Source organism: Oncorhynchus kisutch, linkage group LG6, assembly GCF_002021735.2.
Source record: "Oncorhynchus kisutch isolate 150728-3 linkage group LG6, Okis_V2, whole genome shotgun sequence".
Taxonomy (NCBI): Eukaryota; Metazoa; Chordata; class Actinopteri; order Salmoniformes; family Salmonidae; genus Oncorhynchus; species Oncorhynchus kisutch.
Window position 1 is genome coordinate 76,351,200 of NC_034179.2, and position 20,040 is coordinate 76,371,239.

The 20,040-nt window shown below is 45.9% G+C and overlaps 1 protein-coding gene across 4 annotated transcripts in view; it reads left to right on the forward strand.

Annotated features, from left to right (window-relative positions):
• Positions 1 to 20,040, forward strand: part of LOC109891959 (myosin-10) — a 69,248-nt gene that overhangs the window by 28,227 nt on the left and 20,981 nt on the right. For 3 of the 4 annotated variants that reach the window (XM_031827620.1, XM_031827617.1, XM_031827618.1), the window contains 12 exons: positions 8,367 to 8,394; positions 10,705 to 10,807; positions 11,263 to 11,295; positions 15,157 to 15,249; positions 16,202 to 16,265; positions 17,103 to 17,201; positions 17,428 to 17,571; positions 17,657 to 17,752; positions 18,708 to 18,826; positions 18,981 to 19,133; positions 19,246 to 19,419; positions 19,509 to 19,682. In XM_031827620.1, coding sequence (XP_031683480.1) covers positions 8,367 to 8,394; positions 10,705 to 10,807; positions 11,263 to 11,295; positions 15,157 to 15,249; positions 16,202 to 16,265; positions 17,103 to 17,201; positions 17,428 to 17,571; positions 17,657 to 17,752; positions 18,708 to 18,826; positions 18,981 to 19,133; positions 19,246 to 19,419; positions 19,509 to 19,682 — 1,280 coding nt within the window. The remainder of the gene's footprint in view (positions 1 to 8,366; positions 8,395 to 10,704; positions 10,808 to 11,262; positions 11,296 to 15,156; positions 15,250 to 16,201; positions 16,266 to 17,102; positions 17,202 to 17,427; positions 17,572 to 17,656; positions 17,753 to 18,707; positions 18,827 to 18,980; positions 19,134 to 19,245; positions 19,420 to 19,508; positions 19,683 to 20,040) is intronic. The other variant, XM_031827619.1, reaches the window with a different exon arrangement.

Below are 20,040 nucleotides of genomic sequence, written 5' to 3' on the forward strand. Positions count from 1 at the left end.
TCACGGAGAGGAAGAGTAATCAAACTTTGACCTGTGGAGCTCCGGAGTCTGGTGTGTTGTCAGGAACCTGGCCACTTCTACTCAGCAACCCATCGATCATCCGTCCTGTTTTGCTATTCTCATCAGACGCGTACAATTTGGAGAGCAATAGCTTTTGGGGTTGGCTGAGGCAGAGGAAATGTTGTCTGTAATAGAGCAATAGACAGGTATGAGTAGAAACAGACAGTGTGTCTCTGGGAGGAAAAAAAGAGCACCACAGGCCAGAGAAATAGGAGCGCTCAACGATATCTTCATTTATCAGTGTGACTAGTCGCCAGCAGCAGTTCACACTATAGTGACATAACAAAAGGTTGTGCCTATAACACCTGGTAGACATTCAGGTAGCCAGTCAGTCCTCTGATGAACGGTGACCGACATGAATGATTTATCATTCCAACCATCATTTGAGTTTAAAGATGATCATCCATAGAGTTATATTTGTTCCTCGGACTCATTGTTCAAATCTGTCATGAGGTCACAGTCCCGGATCTGTGGGCTTAATAAAACCATGTAAGCTCTTTATCTTCTGATCAAATATGGGCTTGGGCTAGGGAGCAATGTACCCATGACGCAGGGTCCAGCAGTGACAGCTGCCCTCTGTGGCTGTCCAGTCTAGTCAGAGGGACATGGGGCTGGTAAGGTAAGGTAAACACAGTGACCTTAAAGGGTATCCAATGGTGACCTTCAGTGTGGCTGAGTCACCCCCAGACCTCCACAAGCCACCTGACACTGACAACACCTCATACCATGGGCCACCAGGGTGAGTCTGAATGGAGCTGAGGCACAATGAGCTTTTAGGGAGTGAGGACAGAGCTATGACAGAGACACAGAGAGGGAAGAGGTTGCAATAGGACCAGAGTTGTCACTAACACATACACAGTAAGCTCGTGTCCCTCTGATCCCTTCTGAGAGTGCTCGGACTGTTTAATCTATAACCATCCACTGTAGCTGTCATGTCAATTTTCACCGTTTACAACATGCCTTTCTCTTTAAAAAAATTGCAGTGGATTCATGAGCTATTCATGATGCACATGCACACAAAGAATCAGTGTGTCCTCACTTCACCCCTTTCCCACTCTCTCCCTGGCTCAAAGCGTCATCCCCAGGGTGGGTAGATTTAGGGGCGTCAGGCAGGCTGCTGGTTCAGCAGACAGTGTAGGGGATATTCTCTGCTGGCGACAGAGACCACTCACAGCGTGGTTGTCGGTAATGCCGGGGCTACACAGACAAATTTTAACTTTACAAGCCAACTTTATCAGTGTAACCTACAGCAGCGGGGCTGTGAAATCAAACCCATTCAGAGATTGGGGAGCACAGCAATACTGGTTAGATATTGATGGAGGTGGAAAGAGTTGGTGGTATTAGTGGAGGGGGCATTCCTCCCAGTGATGTTGATGTTAGGAATGTAAGGTATGTTTGGAGGATTTCCACAGGAAATGAAACAACCTCTGTCTTTCTTCCCATGAATGTCGAGGACTCCATCCTTACAGCGTCAGAACGTTGTCTGCATTTTAGGAGAAAAGGTTATCCAAACACAGAGGTGCCTCAGTGGCTATGATGTTTGTCCACATTACAAGATGTTTCTATCTGGACTCAAATAGCTTCCTACCCAGAGACCCTCATTGTGTTGACTCCGTGTGTTTACATCCCTCCAGATGATATACCTTCTGGTGTCACTGTGTCATGTCAGCTATGTCACCTATCCCCAAATAACTTTGTGATTTCATTTCCCATACATTCTGGGGTTGAGAGAGTGCCTGTCACATCATTCCAACAGGTCCTGTTCCATAAACTGGCATGCCTCCACAACACCCACTAAAGAGCTTCATCAGAGTCAATCTATGGAGAAAAAAAGAGAGTTGAGTTACTGTCCAGTCCACAGAGCAGGTTCTTGTTAGAGTAGATGAATAGATGCTGAGTCATGAGTGGGCTGAGGGGGTGAATAATGAGAGGCAGAAGGAGAATCATGAGGACAGCAGCTGCAGCAGGTATTTATCTGGCAGAACACTGATCTATCTAGCATCTGTCTCTATGCTTTTAACCCAGGGGTCTCCAACCCTGTTCCTGGAGAGCTACCATCCTGTAGGTTTTGACTCCAACCCCATTTGTAACCTCGCTGATTCAGCTTATCAACCAGCTAATTATTAGTATCAGGTGCGCTTGATTACGGTTGGAGCAAAATCCTAGAAGTCGCTGGCTCTCCAGGAACAGGGTTGGAGATAAAACCTATAGGAGGGTATCTCTCCAGGAACAGGTTTGGCGATAAAACCTACAGGAGGGTGTCTCTCCAGGAACAGGGTTGGAGATAAAACCTACAGGAGGGTGTCTCTCCAGGAACAGGGTTGGAGATAAAACCTACAGGAGGGTGTCTCTCCAGGAACAGGGTTGGAGATAAAACCTACAGGAGGGTATCTCTCCAGGAACAGGGTTGGAGATAAAAGCCTACACGAGGGTATCTCTCCAGGAACAGGGTTGGAGATAAAACCTACAGGAGGGTATCTCTCCAGGAACAGGGTTGGAGATAAAAGCCTACACGAGGGTATCTCTCCAGGAACAGGGTTGGAGATAAAAGCCTACACGAGGGTATCTCTCCAGGAACAGGGTTGGAGATAAAAGCCTACACGAGGGTATCTCTCCAGGAACAGGGTTGGAGATAAAAGCCTACACGAGGGTATCTCTCCAGGAACAGGGTTGGAGATAAAAGCCTACACGAGGGTATCTCTCCAGGAACAGGGTTGGAGATAAAAGCCTACAGGAGGGTATCTCTCCAGGAACAGGGTTGGAGATAAAAGCCTACACGAGGGTATCTCTCCAGGAACAGGGTTGGAGATAAAAGCCTACACGAGGGTATCTCTCCAGGAACAGGGTTGGAGATAAAAGCCTACACGAGGGTATCTCTCCAGGAACAGGGTTGGAGATAAAAGCCTACAGGAGGGTATCTCTCCAGGAACAGGGTTGGAGATAAAAGCCTACACGAGGGTATCTCTCCAGGAACAGGGTTGGAGATAAAAGCCTACACGAGGGTATCTCTCCAGGAACAGGGTTGGAGATAAAAGCCTACACGAGGGTATCTCTCCAGGAACAGGGTTGGAGATAAAAGCCTACAGGAGGGTATCTCTCCAGGAACAGGGTTGGAGATAAAAGCCTACACGAGGGTATCTCTCCAGGAACAGGGTTGGAGATAAAAGCCTACACGAGGGTATCTCTCCAGGAACAGGGTTGGAGATAAAAGCCTACACGAGGGTATCTCTCCAGGAACAGGGTTGGAGATAAAAGCCTACACGAGGGTATCTCTCCAGGAACAGGGTTGGAGATAAAAGCCTACACGAGGGTATCTCTCCAGGAACAGGGTTGGAGATAAAAGCCTACAGGAGGGTATCTCTCCAGGAACAGGGTTGGAGATAAAAGCCTACACGAGGGTATCTCTCCAGGAACAGGGTTGGAGATAAAAGCCTACACGAGGGTATCTCTCCAGGAACAGGGTTGGAGATAAAAGCCTACACGAGGGTATCTCTCCAGGAACAGGGTTGGAGATAAAAGCCTACAGGAGGGTATCTCTCCAGGAACAGGGTTGGAGATAAAAGCCTACAGGAGGGTATCTCTCCAGGAACAGGGTTGGAGATAAAAGCCTACAGGAGGGTATCTCTCCAGGAACAGGGTTGGAGATAAAAGCCTACAGGAGGGTATCTCTCCAGGAACAGGGTTGGAGATAAAGCCTACAGGAGGGTGTCTCTCCAGGAACAGGGTTGGAGATAAAAGCCTACAGGAGGGTATCTCTCCAGGAACAGGGTTGGAGATAAAAGCCTACAGGAGGGTATCTCTCCAGGAACAGGGTTGGAGATAAAGCCTACAGGAGGGTATCTCTCCAGGAACAGGGTTGGAGATAAAAGCCTACACGAGGGTATCTCTCCAGGAACAGGGTTGGAGATAAAGCCTACAGGAGGGTATCTCTCCAGGAACAGGGTTGGAGATAAAACCTACAGGAGGGTATCTCTCCAGGAACAGGGTTGGAGATAAAAGCCTACAGGAGGGTATCTCTCCAGGAACAGGGTTGGAGATAAAAGCCTACAGGAGGGTATCTCTCCAGGAACAGGGTTGGAGATAAAACCTACAGGAGGGTATCTCTCCAGGAACAGGGTTGGAGATAAAAGCCTACAGGAGGGTATCTCTCCAGGAACAGGGTTGGAGATAAAACCTACAGGAGGGTATCTCTCCAGGAACAGGGTTGGAGATAAAAGCCTACACGAGGGTATCTCTCCAGGAACAGGGTTGGAGATAAAAGCCTACACGAGGGTATCTCTCCAGGAACAGGGTTGGAGATAAAAGCCTACAGGAGGGTATCTCTCCAGGAACAGGGTTGGAGATAAAAGCCTACACGAGGGTATCTCTCCAGGAACAGGGTTGGAGATAAAAGCCTACACGAGGGTATCTCTCCAGGAACAGGGTTGGAGATAAAAGCCTACACGAGGGTATCTCTCCAGGAACAGGGTTGGAGATAAAAGCCTACAGGAGGGTGTCTCTCCAGGAACAGGGTTGGAGATAAAAGCCTACAGGAGGGTATCTCTCCAGGAACAGGGTTGGAGATAAAAGCCTACAGGAGGGTATCTCTCCAGGAACAGGGTTGGAGATAAAAGCCTACAGGAGGGTATCTCTCCAGGAACAGGGTTGGAGATAAAGCCTACAGGAGGGTGTCTCTCCAGGAACAGGGTTGGAGATAAAAGCCTACAGGAGGGTATCTCTCCAGGAACAGGGTTGGAGATAAAAGCCTACAGGAGGGTATCTCTCCAGGAACAGGGTTGGAGATAAAGCCTACAGGAGGGTATCTCTCCAGGAACAGGGTTGGAGATAAAAGCCTACACGAGGGTATCTCTCCAGGAACAGGGTTGGAGATAAAGCCTACAGGAGGGTATCTCTCCAGGAACAGGGTTGGAGATAAAACCTACAGGAGGGTATCTCTCCAGGAACAGGGTTGGAGATAAAAGCCTACAGGAGGGTATCTCTCCAGGAACAGGGTTGGAGATAAAAGCCTACAGGAGGGTATCTCTCCAGGAACAGGGTTGGAGATAACACCTACAGGAGGGTATCTCTCCAGGAACAGGGTTGGAGATAAAAGCCTACAGGAGGGTATCTCTCCAGGAACAGGGTTGGAGATAAAACCTACAGGAGGGTATCTCTCCAGGAACAGGGTTGGAGATAAAACCTACAGGAGGGTATCTCTCCAGGAACAGGGTTGGAGATAAAACCTACAGGAGGGTATCTCTCCAGGAACAGGGTTGGAGATAAAAGCCTACAGGAGGGTATCTCTCCAGGAACAGGGTTGGAGATAAAGCCTACACGAGGGTATCTCTCCAGGAACAGGGTTGGAGATAAAAGCCTACACGAGGGTATCTCTCCAGGAACAGGGTTGGAGATAAAGCCTACACGAGGGTATCTCTCCAGGAACAGGGTTGGAGATAAAAGCCTACACGAGGGTATCTCTCCAGGAACAGGGTTGGAGATAAAGCCTACACGAGGGTATCTCTCCAGGAACAGGGTTGGAGATAAAAGCCTACACGAGGGTATCTCTCCAGGAACAGGGTTGGAGATAAAAGCCTACACGAGGGTATCTCTCCAGGAACAGGGTTGGAGATAAAAGCCTACACGAGGGTATCTCTCCAGGAACAGGGTTGGAGAGCCCTGGTCTAGGCTGTTTGAATATGGACTTTTAGATGAGGTGGATCAGCTTTAATTTTGAAGATAGATTTTGGATTACATCAATGTAATTGTCTGCATAATTTCCAATCCCCTATATATACAAATATATTTAAAAAATGTATTAAAAAATATATACATTTTCCTTTATTATTTTTCCTAACCCTATCACCCCTCGCTTAATTGTAGTAAACTAATGGACAACAACACTTTGGCTTCTACTTCCAGCTTATACATACTATACATTTTACAGACACAGTATATTTTACAATAGTTATCTTTTGTTTGTTTTTAGTCCTATCCAATACCAAAACCCTCCCATCTATCTCTGAAGACCATCCAGTTTTGATTTCTATTTGCCATGTATTTTTCAACTGTGCTGTTTCACAAAGATTCTGAACCTTTATACATTTTACCAACACAGTATATTTTACATTTAGTTATATTGTTATGTTTAGTCCCACCCTTCAGCTCCCCTCAACCCCTCCCATCCATCTCTGAACACCATCCAGTTTTGATTTCTATTTGCCATATATTTTTCAGCTGTGTTGTTTCACAAAAGTTCTGAACCTTTCTATTCTCATAGATTTTACATATTGTCAATTAAAGATAAACATTTTTGCTAAGAGTATTATTATATTATTGATGGATTGACTATGACTTTTAAATCACCCAGCAGTGCTATTTGCATATTTAGTAAATGTTGCAGTTCTTCAGCCATTCCTGAAACTGCGACCAAAAAACTGCGACCAAAAACAAGCTACATATGGATAGAACCAGAACAAATTATTTAATGATTTTATCTCTTTATAGCAAAATCTGCGAAGCTGGGATGGTTGTATCCCCCATATATATAACATTCTATTGGTTGCAAGAATTTTGTATAATAATTTAAATTGAAAAACCTTTTTTGAATCCAGAGTCATTTTGTGTATCAGTACATGAACCAAGTGGCATGAACTATTTTGCAATCTATATGGCACAGCAGTCAATGCATTTTTTGGTCCTTAAATTTTATAGTTATCACAACTTTCCAATTTTGGTCTTTAATGCAGGGCCGACAGACAAGTTCCTTACTTTTCCCCCCTTCCACTTGCCTCTTCCATTTTTGAGGTAATGCTGCAATTAGTTGGTTGTAATTTAGAGCAGACATTTCCATATATTTTTGTTAGCTGCATGTGTGACAATTCCACCAGTCCTATTTATGATATAATTTACAAAGATAGTAAAAAAAAAATTGTTCTATAGTTTAAAAAAAATCAATTAGTATATTTGAGTTTAACCATAATATTGGATGTAATATTTGTCTTTTTCTGGTGGATTAAACTGAAATTGGGGTTAGGGAGGGTTTGGCCGGTTGTCTCATCGCACACTAGCGACTCCTGTGGCGGGCCGGGCACAGTGCACGCTGACCAGGTCGTCAGATGCACAGTGTTTCCTCCGACACATTGGTGCGGCTGACTTCCGGGTTGGATGCACGCTGTGTTAAGAAGCGGTGCGGCTTGGTTGGGTTGTGTTTCGGAGGACGCATGGCTTTCGACCTTCGTCTCTCCCGAGCCCGTACGGGAGTTGTAGCGATGAGACAAGATAGTAACTACTAACAATTGGATACCACGAAAAGGGGGTCATTTTTTTTAAAATAGTGGTATTTTGGAGATGATTTCCTTTTCAAGTGAGAGGTTGTAATCTGAATAAAGTATACCTGTTGTATGACTGAATCCTTTGGTGAGAGCCCGCTCAATTCATATTCATTATATAAATAGGCCTGTTTATTTTTGTCTGACTTGCCATTCCAAATTAAATGGAATATTGATTTAATTTAGTAGCCCCCAATTGTAGCTAGCTAGGGATCGTATCATACCACCATCGGCAGAATAAAAGGTTATAGAAGCATTATTATGCACTAGTTTCAGAGCACCTGCATACACTCAGTGATATCCAGCTACATCTGAGACTTAAGCCCAGTACTTTTTAACCTCGTTCGTTGCTTGTGTTTACTGGATTAAACACTTGCCTTGCAGCATGGAGGAAGACGCTTGCCAAATTGGTGGCTTTCATCTGGGAATTCCCTGCAACTGGGTGTTCAACTTTAGTAGTTCTGTCATATTGAATATCTTGTTTTTCAATATATGGATGAAATTAGGGCATGATTTGATCATATCAAGCACCTCCTCAACCACAGAGCCAGGGTGTCAGAGCAGTCCTCTGTGGATCCTAGGATTTGTAGTCTACATGGCTGCCCTCAGAGTTTAGGACTAGGCATGTCCAATCTGCTATGGATCGAAATCTCTTTTGAAATGAAAGACGTGTTAAGATCTGACCCTGACACAGCATGACTGTCTCTCATACAGCTAGAGTCTTTATGAATGGCTGTAAGGCTGATCTGATCACACTCCTCAGTGTCTGCTGGGGCAGAACAGGACCACACTGTCACTGCAGGCCAGGGGACTCCTGTTGACATAAACACTGCATGGGGGGGGGGGGGAGGGGGGGATGTTCATTTCATGTCTGGATGTCATGAAATGGCCTGTGTGTGTGTGTGTGTGTGTGTGTGTGTGTGTGTGTGTGTGTGTGAGCACATTATCTGTAGTGGAATAGGCTGATTCTGACTCTGTCTTTTTGTTTTTTCCCCACAGATCGTGAAGACCAATCAATCCTTTGCACGTGAGTATCCTACTACTCTGTTGGGATCGTTTCTATTGACATCATTTTCACTCACATTTCACTGAAACATTTTACATGATTGAAAACAGCTTGCTTTTCAAATCAAATCAAATTGAATTTGTCACATACGCCGAATACACTTACAAGCCCCAAACCAACAAAGCAGTTCAAGAAATAGAGTAAAGACAATATTTCCTCAATAAACTAAAGTATAAAATAAAAAGTAACACAATAAGATTACATAACAATAACGAGGCCATAACAGAGGGGGTACCGGTACCTAGTCAATGTGCAGGGCTACAGGTTAGTCAAGGTAATCAAATGGGGGTAATGACATTGACTAAATTTAACATATCAAAAATAGTTGTGTATATTTCAGTGTTCCATATCAGAGGTATATTATCATCCCAAACCTTTATCTAAACTGCATCATGCTAATGCACCTGATGACGCCCGAGGATGTTCTCACAGGCCTCTGCTCTGCTCCGTCAGTATGCTAGCTGTCCTGCTCCTGAAACATTACCTCATTAAACTGCCCAGTAAGGTAAACAGATCGCCTCAGCCTGCCAAGTCCTGCTCTGACACCATCTCTCAAAGAGGACTCAGAGGGTAGAGGTTGTTTTTTTAAGGAGGGACGATTCCAGAGGAGACTCAGTGGCTTTATGAGCTGGAAAAGTAACCTGTCTGGCGCTGAGACTGATGTGGCTGCACCTTAAGTAGGGTCGCAGTGACGTACCCTGTCTTGTCCTTGAGTTCAATTTTGGTGATTTCCTCCATGCAGAGTTGCACCCCAGTCACTCCTTTCAGATTTACAGTCGAGCTCTTAGACTCGGGGAAGAAGGCAGAACAAGCCTACAGTATGTGGGAGTGAAGTGGGCAGCATTAGCATCTGTTAGTTGGTCAGAATGGGAGTTATATTGAAGTGATTAGCAAGGTCCTGCCATCCTGCTGGTTTTCAATTATGGACTAGATCTAAAAAGCTTTATGATGTAGTTATGGAACTGAGTTGGCCTTTGAGAAACTTTGTGCAGAGTAGAGTGAGTTATGAGTGTGGTTTGGTACACAGTCTTCAAAAAATTACACCCCCTGTTGGCCAGGATGCTACTTCCCGAGTTCTTGAGTGCTATATGCCAATGATCTCATTTAGACCGACCCATTATCACAGCAATAAGCACACCAATCTTACACCATCTTATAAAGTTGTCATGTCTGGCCAGAAACCTACTCTGTTGTACTATCTGAGAGAGAATCCAGTTTTCCTGTCATTGAAAACCAGTGAGAACTGGTTTACATGCCAGTCCACATGATGAGTAAGTAATTTGGTTTACAGAACAGAAAGTGGGTCAAAGACCTGTGGAATCTCTCACCTTAAGAGTGTGACACACTGATGCAAGAGTCACAGGCTTCACACACTGATGACCTGGCTACCTTGTGCTTGAATAAGAAGAGTGACTAATTCAGAAAGGCAGTCTGCTTGGAATGAAGAAAAGTATGTCCCATGCCCAAATCTGATGTTGTCATTTCAACCTAAAACATCTCACTGTTCTCACAATTGTAATGAGACATCAAATGAATCTGAAATGGCATTTGATTAACATATATTACACTATACCCCCACACCACCCATATACAAAGTGTAGAGGAGGAGACTCGCATTGAGTTGCACTCTGGCCATTTATCCATTAAGCCAGCATTCTGTGTGGAGAGCTAATAGCTGGCTATGGTAAAGCCACGGGTATGTGGCTGTGTGCTGGGTCTGGAGGGGAGTGAGAGTTGGGTCCTGGCGGAGCTGTGGACATCCCTGTCATTAGAGCCGGGCCAAAAGCAGAGCCTAGAAACCCTGGAGACCTGCCCACCCAACCACAGGACCCTGGAGTTAAAATCAGACAGAGCAGAGCAGGCAAAACAAACAACAGTATCAGACTCTCTCTAGTCTATAGTATGTCCCAGGGCTGAGCAGAGCCACCCCATCTGACATGATGAGCCTATGGGCTGGGCTGGGTCGTTTATGTGTTTTGACTGTATTTGGTTGAGAATATATGTGGAAGCCTTCCAGGAAGCTTGGCTCTGTCTAGCAACCAAAGGCACATTCATAACAGTAGACAAAGGGTTATGCAACTATTTGCTGGAAGTGTTCAACAGTGCTGAAATGTTATTTATTTTATTTTATACCTGCTTGGTAGTAGATTAGACCAGTTTCTTTGCTCTCCCTCATCACTCCACCCCCCCCCCCCCTCCTCTCTCTCCCCCCATCCTCTCTTCCTGTTTAATCTGATATGTATTGGTTCTGTCTGTCTCTTCCTCATACAGAGGCGAGTCGGGTGCCGGCAAGACAGAAAACACCAAAAAGGTCATCCAGTACCTGGCCCACGTCGCCTCGTCACACAAAGGACGCAAAGACCACAACATTCCTGTGAGTGTTTCCATTCCCTCCTTCCCTGTTCCCTTCCTGAACTCCTCCTGTTAAACCCTCCAATATGTCCATGCCGGACCCAAAGGCCGAGGCTTTACCACAGTGTGTACTCAACTGACTTCTAAACAATGTGTTCTAGTTTAATGACCACTGATGCTAATGGCTAACGCAGCTCCTCTAATAGAGTCTAATCAGTTTGTTGTTGTGTACCACCTTAACCTGAACGGTCTCCGCTCCAGCTCTGTGGTGCTCAGTGCCACTCTGTCAGAGCCTAATGTTTGCAGGATAATGTTAGCAGGATAATGTTAGCAGGATAATGTTAGCGGGATAATGTTAGCAGGATAATGTTAGCAGGATAATGTTATCCACCAGTAGGTTCACTGCGTATGGCTTGTGTTTGACATAAGCACCTCCAGGTCTAACCCTTCCCTTTGTTTATTACCTGAAACAAACAGCCCGAATCCCCTAAAGCGTTGAACAAGCTCCAGGCAAGTGTTTCCCCACTTTCTAAAACACTTGTGCTCAGTTTGGATGTTTTTGCATGCCCTTCCCGAAATCAAACTGTACTGTCTTTTCCCATGAACGTATCTCTGCTGGCTATAGTATATGTGCTATGTGTTTGTGCTGGCAAAACGTTTAAGTCTGCTATCAAACCGACAGACTCGTATTACATTGTGTTTTATCAGTTGTTTTAGGTTTATTTAAAGGAAATGCCCAACAGTGTCAACATACAGTAAGCCTTAAAAAGTGAAAGAAATATTTTGTCATTTGAAAAACAGTGACTGTTCATTTTCTGTGACCTTAGAACAATAACTAACCCCATATGCATGTGCTTTTTGTGTTTAGGTTCCAGTCATATTTATCTTTGTCATTCCCACTTTGAATGTCCATGGCAATGAGAGGATTTGGTGTGAACTGTGAAATCACATCAGACTGTGGCTCTCCAAACCCTCTTCCACAACAGCCCTCTAATATCTCAACTATTCTCCTTTATTCATGCTAGCTTTTCATCTGATTAGCTCAGAAAGCCTTTTGCATAGCTTCAAATACCTTTCATGCACTGTTAATGCGCACGGCCACACTAATACTGTTTGTGTCCATAATAACACCTGACTACTCATTCACACACAGTGGATTCCTGTCCTACAGTACAGTCTGTGAGTAGCTGTTGCTTTTGAATGTTCCTAATCAATAAGCACATGTTGGGTCAGTGATGTGGGAATGTTGTGACCTTCCTGTCCCCATCTCAATCCTCACTTGGGCATCTTTGGGAATGAAATTAAGCTACTATTGTCTCTCTGCTGCATAACATGGGCATGCTTCAGTAACAATGGAGGCTCACCTGGGACTAATACACTGCGCATAATTTTTCAGCTTGATTCATGATCCACTGTTCCCCCACAGAGACTTCTAACTTTACAGCATTCTTTCCAACTGAATACTCCACTGTGGATACTTCTGAGTGTAAATGAGATATTTACTGGCCCTCATTGTCCCCCCACTCAGTTTGCCCAGGAGCAATTTTTCTTTCCCAAAACCTTTTTTTCCCCCTCTGTAAAGCAATGCTTTGCTGAAGCAGATGCTGCTAAGATTAAACACCCCCTAAAAAAATTACACTCACCCAGGTTGTGTATATGTAGTGTTGATGTGTGGCATTATCCTGGCTGTAACTCTGTACCTGAGTCCATGTGCCAGAATACACCAGTCCACTACAGTCCACTGCCCTCCCACACCACGCTACCTCTGTGTCTAGTTAGGATCCCTATGAGCACGGGCCAGAGGAATGTGGAGCGAGGGGATGATGGGAGGGAGGAGAGGGGAGGCTGGGGGCCAAGTAGCAGCTCTGATAGAAGAGTGGGCCCCAGACACCCAGTAGCCAGGAGCTTGGGGATTTTTCAGTGGGGCAGAGCTGTGGAAGTATTGCATTGATCTGATACAATGTTTGTGCATTAGGGAGGTATTGTGCAGTGCATTAGGGAGGTATTGTGCAGTGTAGTAGGTAAAGGATAAGAGAGGGAGTGAAAATGTACACATGACCCTTCTTTAGCGCCCAGCCATCAGGAGAGAGAGGTTTGACTGGAGCAGCTCTCTGACTCTGATCCAGACAGTGGGATGAGGAACTCAATACCTCCATGTGATCTGTACAGTTTAGATCTGATTTCCACCCTGAGTTGAGCTCCTGAAAGAAAAATAGTCCTCACGTCGTGTTCTGCCCCGCCAGGCACCCCGACTCCAGTCTCATTCCACTGGAAATGATATATGTGGAGTCATTGGGCTAATTAAACACAATCTACCCCGATGATGCCTCCTTCTCTTACGTTGACATGTTTAACTATTCAGACAACATTATGTTAATAATGTGTCTTGTCTGGAACCAGGGGTTTAGTGTATGTATGCTCTGTAGTGCATTTCTCAAACTCTAGAAACCTGAGTTATAGGATGTGCTTCAGGGTTGGCTGCGACACATCTACATGGTAGAGGCTGCAGTATGTTTAAGTGGGCCAGACCCCAGTCCTTCTGGCAGCAGCCCTACATCTCTCTGCCCTACTCTCTCACTCACCCGTATGTAGGCTGAGCCTGTCCCACATATCTGTGGTGGGGCTGGGCAGCGCTACCCCCCAACCTTTAAAATCACAGAAAACTCTGGCCCACCGGGTCAACAAAACCTGGCCCCAGTGTCCCATCAAGAGAAACCAGGGCGGTACAGGCTGGCTGGTTGCGGTGCTATTTCTGTTGTGCCCACACAGCCAGCGCCCTGGTTAGAGTGGGTAAAGGGGTTGAGGTGCGGGATGGTGGAATGCCCCCACCGCTCGAGGATTTGGGAAGTAGCCACCGCCCCGTCACAGCAGTGCCTCCCAGAAGTGGAGGGTGCATGTGAGCAGCGTCACAACCACAGGAATGCTCTCACCACCCCACAATGTCTCCCTTTAGTTACTGCAGGCAGTGCTGCTTTTTACCCTCTGTCCTCTCTGTATGTGGGGAAGAAGTAGACTAGTGGCCTCTCAAACCGTGTGAGAGAGTTGGCTATGCCCTGTGGCTGGCTATGCCCTGTGGCTGGCTATGCCCTGTGGCTGGCTATGCCCTGTGGCTGGCTATACCCTGTGGCTGGCTATGCCCTGTGGCTGGCTATGCCCTGTGGCTGGCTATGCCCTGTGGCTGGCTATGCCCTGTGGCTGGCTATGCCCTGTGGCTGGCTATACCCTGTGGCTGGCTATGCCCTGTGGCTGGCTATGCCCTGTGGCTGGCTATGCCCTGTGGCTAGCTATGCCCTGTGGTTGGCTATGCCCTGTGGCTGGCTATGCCCTGTGGTTGGCTATGCCCTGTGGCTGGCTCTGCCCTGTGGCTGGCTATGCCCTGTGGCTGGCTATGCCCTGTGGCTGGCTATGCCCTGTGGCTGGCTATGCCCTGTGGCTGGCTATGCCCTGTGGCTGGCTATGCCCTGTGGCTGGCTATACCCTGTGGCTGGCTATGCCCTGTGGCTGGCTATGCCCTGTGGCTAGCTATGCCCTGTGGTTGGCTATGCCCTGTGGCTGGCTATGCCCTGTGGTTGGCTATGCCCTGTGGCTGGCTCTGCCCTGTGGCTGGCTATGCCCTGTGGTTGGCTATGCCCTGTGGTTGGCTATGCCCTGTGGCTGGCTATGCCCTGTGGCTGGCTATGCCCTCCAACCTGTGATGGACATGACCAGCAGCATATAAACAGCATTTAAACCTCTGTCTACACGATTCATACAGTAGGCTTGTATTCGCTCTGCTCAATAGCTCGAATTGATCAGTTGGTGTATGTTTTGACATAATATTATTAAACTGTATAATATTATAAAGAGAATAATATTTAGTCCCAGATGTTAATATGAGTATAACACGACACATCTGATTTAAACGCATTATGATCAGGCCTTTTGAGGAGGATTCTAGTGCTGCATCATTTTGTGTTCAGTCAAACAAAAATGTATTTTTCTCTCCAAAGACTGGTATTGATATTGAGGAATGCATTATTAAAGAAAGCCTCAGTCAAGAGTGCACTGAATCTTCGGTTTTGCAGATGAGCTGAACCATATGGTTTACATTTAGTGTTTCTCAACATTGTATGAAATAATTGGGTACAATGTCATCTTACTGACATCATACTTTTAATGGGTTATTCATTCAGTAGAAATATAGCAGATGTCTACTGCATAACAGAGGCTCCATTCTCACACTCTCTTTATTTCCCATGTCCACCCTGTGGTGAAAGCAATGGCACTTGTCCATACCGATTTAATACATCTTTCATTAGCGGTTCATGGCTGGTTTAGGTGGTGGCGGTATTAACTGGCCCTATATCACTCAATTTCTCCCTCACTTTACAGGGCGAGCTGGAACGGCAGCTTCTGCAAGCCAACCCCATCCTTGAATCCTTTGGCAATGCCAAGACGGTGAAAAACGACAACTCGTCACGTTTCGTAAGTTCAAAAAGCTACACTTGGATACAAATAGTATTGAATGTGACAGCTTTACTGTGTTTTATGTACACATTTGTAGACGGTCTATACACAGACCCTCTGTGTAAATAGGTATTGTAGGACCTGCCTCTCCAGAATACAGTGAAATAGTGTATGAAGGAGAACACTGTCTGCTAAAGAGCACGGCAATGCGCTTTCCATGTTCCATAATCCTGGCATGCATACACACACACACACAGTGTATCCCCACTTCTGACCAGAACTGACAACACACACACACTCACAGTGTATCCCCACTTCTGACCAGAACTGACAACACACACACACACAGTGTATCCCCACTTCTGACCAGAACTGACAACACACACACACTCACAGTGTATCCCCACTTCTGACCAGAACTGACAACACACACACACACACACAGTGTATCCCCACTTCTGACCAGAACTGAAAACACACACACACTCAGTGTATCCCCACTTCCAACCAGAACTGACAACACACACACTCACAGTGTATCCCCACTTCTGACCAGAACTGAAAACACACACACACTCACAGTGTATCCCCACTTCCGACCAGAACTGACAACACACACACACTCACAGTGTATCCCCACTTCTGACCAGAACTGACAACACACACACACTCACAGTGTATCCCCACTTCCGACCAGAACTGACAACACACACACACTCACAGTGTATCCCCACTTCTGACCAGAACTGAAAACACACACACACTCACAGTGTATCCCCACTTCTGACCAGAACTGACAACACACACACTCAGTGTATCCCCACTTCCGACCAGAACTGACATTATACGTCACGGATGTCTGCAGAAGTGATACTGTTGACTCAGTGGGGACTTTTGGGCTCACAGAGGGCTACAATGTCACACAATGTTTAGAACTGCTGCCTTACACATTTTGTATCCCTCCCTACAGGGCAAGTTCATCAGAGTCAACTTTGACGTGACCGGCTACATTGTTGGGGCCAATATCGAGACCTGTATCCTCAAAGATGGGAGACTGGGAAGTGAAGGGGGAGGGGATGCAGGAGTCTGCAGATACACATACATAGTCGGGGTTTGACTCAAGGGGCTCTGGGATTTGTGCCACACTTCAATGCAGAGTGCTCACCAGATAATGGATAGACTTAGGTTCTTAGAGCTAGATATATTCATACTCAGCCTTTGTTTATTCATGTTTAGGTTGACTTTGGAGAATACTGGTTTTAGTTTTCTAAGATTGAATTATATCTGGTCGTTATGCTTGTGAGAAATGTCAAATTTGTGTCCCTCAAGAATAGCATGTTGTGCAAGATTTGGCGTTGCAGAAAGTATGATTTATAAAGCAGTGTGCTGTGTGCTATACAGGCATTCCTCTTTCTGAGATGGTGGTAGTCAAGGTTTCTGGAAACACTGACTAAATAGCAACCCACTCAGTGGGCATTTCAGTCTCCTGTAAAACTAAGGTCCAGTAATGTGCACAGTTGAGCTCTTGCCTGAAGTCCAAAATGGTCGCTCTTTAGACAAAACACCCTGTACTCAGACACAAGTGATCAGAAACACATGACTTTACAATTTTAGGGCCAGCAAATTATGCCCAGTATCTCTAGATTGGGACCGCATTTAACATATTAAAGTCTGTTGAGATTGGCGTTAACAGAAATTAATACTTATTATTTTACTGTATAACATACAAGTACAGCAAGAAGCAGCAATTCATACCAATCCATTGTATGTTTGAGAAGATTCTGCTAGACATGGCACAATAACCAGTAAGCCATTTACCAGCACAGGAATGATGGCATTGCTCCTTTGGACCTTGACTCCCTGACTACCAGACCTCCTGGAGAAGTCCAGGGCCGTTCGCCAGGCCAAAGACGAGAGGACCTTCCATGTCTTCTACCAGCTTCTGGCAGGAGCCGGGGAGCACCTCAAAAGTCAGTATCTTATACACCATTCCAATTATAATGGTTGTCAATAGTGTCTTCTGCAAGAAGAATCACAACTATGTCTATTATTTTCAGTTTTTCAATGTTCTGTGCCAGAAATGGCTCGTTCAATATTGTATATGCCATTTCATTATATCATCTCATGTTATAAGTCCTGGCTGTTCTGTTATAGTACTGGTTTTTGATTTGTCTCCCCCTACCCCTGTCCTCTCAGCCGACCTGCTCCTGGAGGGCTTCAACAACTACCGCTTCCTGTCCAATGGCAACATTACCATCCCTGGCCAGCAGGACAAGGACAACTTCCAGGAGACCATGGATGCCATGCACATCATGAGCTTCTCCCATGAGGAGATTGTATGTGAGTATACACACCCTAGACCGTGCATGTAGTATCAATGTCTTTCCTCTCCTCTTGTCTGATTTACTCTCCCTTGTGGTTGCAGGCATGCTGAAGGTGGTGTCTGCAGTACTACAGTTTGGTAACGTTGTCTTCAAGAAGGAGAGGAACACAGACCAGGCCTCCATGCCTGAGAACACAGGTGATGCTATACCCTCAGAGGCCATACATAATCCAACCAACACTCCAGCACTTTGAAATCATCCAGCTTAAGTTTGACCATTTCTCACCACACAGCTGAAAATACATTGTCCCAGTTTACAGTGAGCTGATTCTCTGGGCTGCAGGCCTTAAACATTGATCATCCTCCCACAATATGCTGCTCAGCCTCAAAAACAGTCCACTCACTTGGGCCACATAATTTACTGCAGAACAGCTTCATTAAAATTCTGCTGAAATCAGTATTGGGTCTTAGTGTGAGTCAGCTGGAATCACAACAGTAGCAGAGTAGAGTCATCCTTCACCGTTGTGGCTGAGACAAGGATAGCAAAGCGTCAGCAGCTCCAGATGTCTGTCCTTAGTACAGTATGAAGTCTGGCAGCGCAGAGACACTTCACTGAACTGAGGTCAGATTCCTCAGAACTCCTGCAGTGACAGTCCGGATTTTGTTAATATAAAGACATGCAGGCACATTGTAGTGGTCCATATCAGGTATGTTATACCCCGGTGCTCATGCTGCGTGTCTGTATTTGACTTATTTTACTTCAGAAGGAGATGGCTAGTAGGAATAAATGTGTCATTTTTCATTTATTTCTGGCACGTTGCTCTGCATTAATGGTCAGTTGATAACGGTAAACCATGCAGTTTGGTTGTCATTAGGAAAATGGATGTGTCTCTGCTGAGATTTATCCTTGGTGATTTTAACTGATGAATCATACATCAGACTGTGGCCATATTCTTGGGTAGCTGGGGTAAAATGAAGCGGTAGTGCTTTACTGAGGTCTTTCATTACATATTCCTGTCTGACATTTCCCCAACTGTTTTGAATTGACACAAAGCTCTCTATTTGTACTGTATAGAAGGCTCCGTCTGTGCCCATCTCCAGGTTGCAACACTGATGGGTCACTAGTAACCCAATGTCATGTCTTCCCTCCCAGCGGCTCAGAAGCTGTGCCACCTGTTGGGACTGAATGTGATGGAGTTTACCAGGGCCATTCTATCCCCCCGCATCAAAGTGGGCCGAGACTACGTCCAGAAGGCCCAGACCAAAGAACAGGTAGGAGCTGTTCTCCAGTTCCCATCAGTTGTACACTCCTAACTGTTTCTGCATTCACTAACACCAATCTATGCAGGTCCATGAAGTTGGGTTAAGTAGATACAGACTGGTACCCAGCAGACTGTCGTCTATCGCTCTCTGGTTCTCTCCTCAGGCTGACTTTGCAGTGGAAGCCCTGGCCAAGGCCACATATGAGCGTCTGTTTCGCTGGCTCGTCCACCGCATCAACAAGGCCCTGGACAGGACCAAGAGACAGGGAGCCTCCTTCATCGGCATCCTGGACATCGCTGGCTTTGAGATCTTTGAGGTAAATTTATTTTCAAGATCATTCATCTCTTGTTGCAGGCATATAATCATGTCTTATTGATCTGTAATACTCATCTCTCACATCTCTTTCTCTCCCCATATCCCTCCTCTAGCTGAACTCATTTGAGCAGATGTGCATCAACTACACCAACGAGAAGCTGCAGCAGCTGTTCAACCACACCATGTTCATCCTGGAGCAGGAGGAGTACCAGAGGGAGGGCATCGAGTGGAGCTTCATCGACTTCGGCCTGGACCTGCAGCCCTGCATCGACCTGATTGAGAGACCGGTCAGCTTTTCATCTTTACACATATAGGTGTATTTTACTCAAGATTATGTCTGAGGAACTTCACTCTTCTCCTTTCTCTCTGTCTGCAGACCAACCCTCCAGGAGTTCTAGCCCTGTTGGATGAGGAGTGCTGGTTCCCCAAGGCCACTGATAAGACATTTGTAGACAAGGTGCTCCAGGAGCAGGGCACCCACTCCAAGTTCCAGAAACCCCGGCAGCTGAAGGACAAAGCCGACTTCTGCATCATTCACTACGCTGGCAGGGTACGTCCACGCAGAGCCTGGGTCTCAATACACTGAAATGACTTCCTCAGCTCGTCCTCTCATATTGTTTCATTGATTGCTGAAAACAAGGCAGTTCTGCCATATGAGCTCCCTTTTTCTGGCGAGGGCCTCATTCATTCGAAGAAACTGATTTGCCATTCACATTTTTGTTGCTTTGCCTGGTTAGGGGTTGGAGTGTTGGAAAGATGAAGCAGTGTTTTTGAAATTAGAATGATTATTCAGCTCCATAATGTCTTGAGAAACATGTTTTCTTTCTGAATGACGTTGTAACCAGTCAATGTTAAAGTGCTGCCTTTGAGGCAGCAGACTTGTCTCCACTAAAGCTCTAGTTAACAGG